The sequence below is a fragment of the Nicotiana tabacum genome, chromosome 4, assembly GCF_000715075.1.
Source record: "Nicotiana tabacum cultivar K326 chromosome 4, ASM71507v2, whole genome shotgun sequence".
Taxonomy (NCBI): domain Eukaryota; kingdom Viridiplantae; phylum Streptophyta; class Magnoliopsida; order Solanales; family Solanaceae; genus Nicotiana; species Nicotiana tabacum.
Genome location: NC_134083.1, coordinates 83,594,448 through 83,598,652, shown reverse-complemented (window position 1 = coordinate 83,598,652; position 4,205 = coordinate 83,594,448). Strand labels below are relative to the sequence as shown.

General features: G+C 38.8%; 1 protein-coding gene across 1 annotated transcript; it reads left to right on the top strand.

Annotated features, from left to right (window-relative positions):
* The first annotated feature begins 960 nt into the window (after positions 1-960).
* On the top strand, positions 961-3,009 carry LOC107780578 (adenine/guanine permease AZG1). The gene has a single exon (XM_016601123.2). The coding sequence runs from the start codon at positions 1,035-1,037 to the stop codon at positions 2,775-2,777; it is 1,743 nt and encodes a 580-aa protein (XP_016456609.2). The 5' UTR covers positions 961-1,034; the 3' UTR covers positions 2,778-3,009.
* The last annotated feature ends 1,196 nt before the right edge of the window (positions 3,010-4,205 follow it).

The window sequence follows — 4,205 nt, the reverse complement described above, 5'->3', positions numbered from 1 at the left end:
GTAATCTGTAGCACAAGGCGCAAGACTAATAGGACCTGGATTCCTGCTCCAACTTACGCTGCGGCTATTGCTCTAGCTCGTGGGGTTATTGTGCCTTTTTGGGCTGTCACCCACATTTTGAGCACTGTGATTTACGTAGTCAAACTAAGGCAATAAAATGCAAACAGACAAAGATAGGGATTCCATGTGAAAAAGATACCAAGTAATCAAATAATATGAACATTATTAAGTCAATATTTTACCCACCACACCAGTTTTTTATTTCCTACTAGTCTCTATTTTATCTCGACAAGATATTGACTTACAGAAGAATTTCTCTTACTCCACCTTTCCTGTCCTTCTTATATTAATTATAAAATTTCTAATTTCTCTCTCATAAAATGAGTTCTTTTATGATTTTGTAAGAAATAAGAGCAAAAAATTGAGAAAAATTGTAAAAGAAATAAGAGGATGAGTCATGAATCAGAACAGACGTATGCCTCATCTTCGTGTCATGCCTGTCGTATTTTTACCCAAAAAAAGGAAACCTAGCTACTAGTTAATGTAAGATCCGTCTATGCAATTTCTTTCAGTTATACAAGAAATTGATTGATAAATTAACTCGAATTTTTTTTTTTTTTTTTCCTTTTATTTTTCTCAAAGAAGCAGATCCATGGGGTCAATTGAGTAAATCCACGCATATTTCTAATTTCCAGGTTTTGACTTAAAAACAAAAAAAACGTTTAATTTCTTTTACACTAAAACAAGATACCCCACCTCGTCCATCTGCCGAATCTCTCTCTAACTCTTTTATTCCCAACTCGGACTTCTCCTCCTCTTCCCTGCAAAAAGACAAGCTGTAACCTCTAACAGAACTTTTATACTAATAAACTTAAAAACATAATAATCCAGTTAATTGAATGATTAGAATATTATAAAAGTCTTATAAAAACGTGTCATCGTCATATATAAAGAGGGTGGCCTGCCTTTTGATCCATAAAAGTTTCCCATAACTCCACCTTTCTTTTCACACTCGCAAAAACTCTCAGACCCCCATGGACGTGGAGTCCGGGACACCACAGCCACCTCTTCCACCGCCGCCGTCGAGCAGCAGTCAATCTCCGTTGACCCGTCTCAATGATTACGTGGCAGAAAGCCGAGTGGGCAAACGTTTCAAGCTGAAGGAACGTAACACCACCTTCACCACTGAGCTTCGTGCTGGCACCACAACGTTCCTTACCATGGCGTATATCTTAGCCGTTAACGCTTCTATTCTCTCTGATTCCGGCGGTACTTGTTCTGTTTCTGACTGTATTCAGTTATGCTCCGATCCCACTGTCCCGCCGATTAACTGCACTGGTAACCCTAACCTCCAACTCATAACTCCTGATGTTTCCTGTAAATTTGAACCCGTTAACCCGGGTTATTCAGCCTGCCTTGATAGAACTCGGAAAGATTTGATTGTAGCAACTGTGGCTTCTTCTCTCATGGGGTGTCTAATTATGGGAGTATTTGCGAATTTGCCGTTAGCGTTAGCTCCTGGAATGGGCATTAATGCTTACTTCGCGTACACTGTTGTTGGGTTTCATGGTTCTGGAAATGTTTCCTATCAAAGCGCATTAGCTGCAGTTTTCATCGAAGGAGTTTTATTTTTACTCATTTCAGCTATCGGTTTACGGGCAAAGTTAGCTAAACTGATTCCTAAACCAGTTCGAATCTCCTCCGGCGCCGGTATTGGGCTGTTCCTCGCTTTCATTGGGCTACAGAACAACCAGGGTATTGGACTCGTTGGATACAGCCCATCAACACTCGTCACACTTGCAGGCTGCCCGCGGTCATCTCGGGCAGGAGTAGCTCCGGTAATGGCCGCCGTTAACGGCACCATGACTCTCATCCCTGGGGGCTCCGTTTCCAGTGATATCTTATGTTTGCATGATCGCATGGAAAGTCCAACGCTTTGGCTTGGTATTATTGGATTTGTCATAATATCTTATTGTTTGTCTAAAAACATTAAAGGTGCAATGATTTATGGCATCATCTTCGTCACAGCGATTTCGTGGATTAGAAACACAAAAGTCACCGCTTTTCCAAATACTCCGGCGGGGAATTCCGCGTACGAATATTTCAAACAAGTCGTTGATGTTCACAAAATTGAGAGCACAGCTGGGGCTTTGAGTTTTAAAGGCATAGGTAAAGGTCATTTCTGGGAAGCTTTGATAACTTTCTTATATGTAGATATATTGTCTACCACCGGAACTTTGTATTCAATGGCGCACTTCGCCGGTTTCGCCGATGAAAACGGGAATTTCGAGGGACAATATTTTGCCTTCTTGTCGGACGCATCATCGATCATTATAGGATCACTGTTAGGGACGTCACCAGTAACGACGTTTATCGAATCGTCAACGGGTATAAAGGAAGGTGGTAAAACAGGGATGACGGCGTTAACGGCGGCGGGGTATTTTTTTCTGGCGTTTTTCTTCACGCCGTTATTAGCTTCGATACCGGCGTGGGCAGTTGGGCCGCCGTTAATAGTAGTGGGAGTTATGATGATGAAGTCTGTGGTGGAAGTGGAGTGGGATGACATGAGGCAAGCAATACCGGCGTTTGTGACGTTGATTTTGACGCCGTTAACTTATTCAATTGCGTATGGTTTGATCGGCGGAATTGGGACTTACATTGTTTTGAATTTGGGGGATTGGTGTGTGGGGTTGTTGAGGAAATTTGGGATAATTAAGGGGTCGAGAAGTAATATCGCTGTTTTGGTTAATGGGGTTAAAGAGATTAGAAATATTTAATTGTGTAAAGCATGTTTGAGTTGATTGATTAGAGATGACTTATATATTGTCTTTTTGCAGTTTCCTTTTGTATGGTAGTGGTTTTTAGAGTGGCCTATTTCAATTTTTAGAATAGAAGAAACTTTTAAAGATTCAATGTGTAAACATTTTACAGGAATTTACTACTCCACTAATAGGAAAATACCTTGTAAAGTTGGTAATCAATGTCATTATTCCTCGACTTTTTTGGGAACATTATATTTGAAACCTCCTTATTGACAGGACATGAGTTGTGATTGGATGGTTAAATCTGGTAACATAGTGTTACAATGTCCTCAACCATTTCATCTTTGATTTACTAGACTACTAATTATAATTATAAGGATGAGATTTTTTTTTTTTGCCTAAAATAAGGTTTACATTGGTTATTAGTATTACTCAATTTCCAGAAAAACATAAATGAGAAAGGAAGGTATGATTACTCTGGACATGAGGCCTGTTGCGGAATCTAAGGATTGTGTACTCACATGTATTCACCATATAATTTTGCTATACCATGTGCCAACATTTGACTTTAAATTATTATATACTAGAAGGTCTAGACATAAGGACTGGATCTTAAGTATTTGAGATATAAAATGTCTTATATTTGATATACAAAATATAAAGGAGTCAAAAAGAGTTTCAAATGACTGAACTAATTACTTTTAAATCTATTTGAACACTCATTCTTTGCAAATGCTCATAATCAAATTAGTATTTACGGATACTAAAGTTCAGTAAAATAATGATTTAATCCCAAACGGGCAAAATGTCTGCATTTAGAAAGTTTAGTTTCCCTCTCTTTTCTACGGCAGCTATATAATCATAATCAAGGGACGGAGCATGAAGCAGTTGCTAAACGGGCAAGTTGAAATACGGTACCATCGTGTAAGAAAAATAAGTACATAATATTGACTAAGAAACTTATCAAAAATATTGTGTCGTGGCAAGCCCACTACCTTGAAAGTGATTTCGGCCTGATTGGGTGTAAATCGTTAAGACCGGTTGCTCCCCAAGGTTCCACAACACCTTCGGTTGAAGAAGAAGAGAGATGAAAAATGTTACAAGATGGAGAATTTAATTGGGGGTTATGAAAATAGCAGCTGTGATATGGGGGGAGGGGGGATTCACTCATTTTGAGTTTAGGACCAATTTTTTATGTGCGCGAGACCACTCTTTTTTACTAGCTCTTTACAAGCCCAACAAAGAGGAAAGACAAATAAGCAAAGAAGAAAAAAGGGACTACAAAAAAAATTTTCACTTTTCATTATAAGTTTAAATAATACCAACACATCGTGCGTAGGTTGCGTGGAATAATACATTGGATCATGGGTCGTAATGTCATAACTCAATAAGCGTGGTTTAATTTGGTACTTTGTCAGAGAATTAGGTGATAAAAGTAAATTG

Excerpts from the sequence above, each read along its gene's own strand:
- LOC107780578 (XM_016601123.2), top strand. The coding sequence starts at position 1,035 with ATGGACGTGGAGTCCGGGACACCACAGCCACCTCTTCCACCGCCGCCG.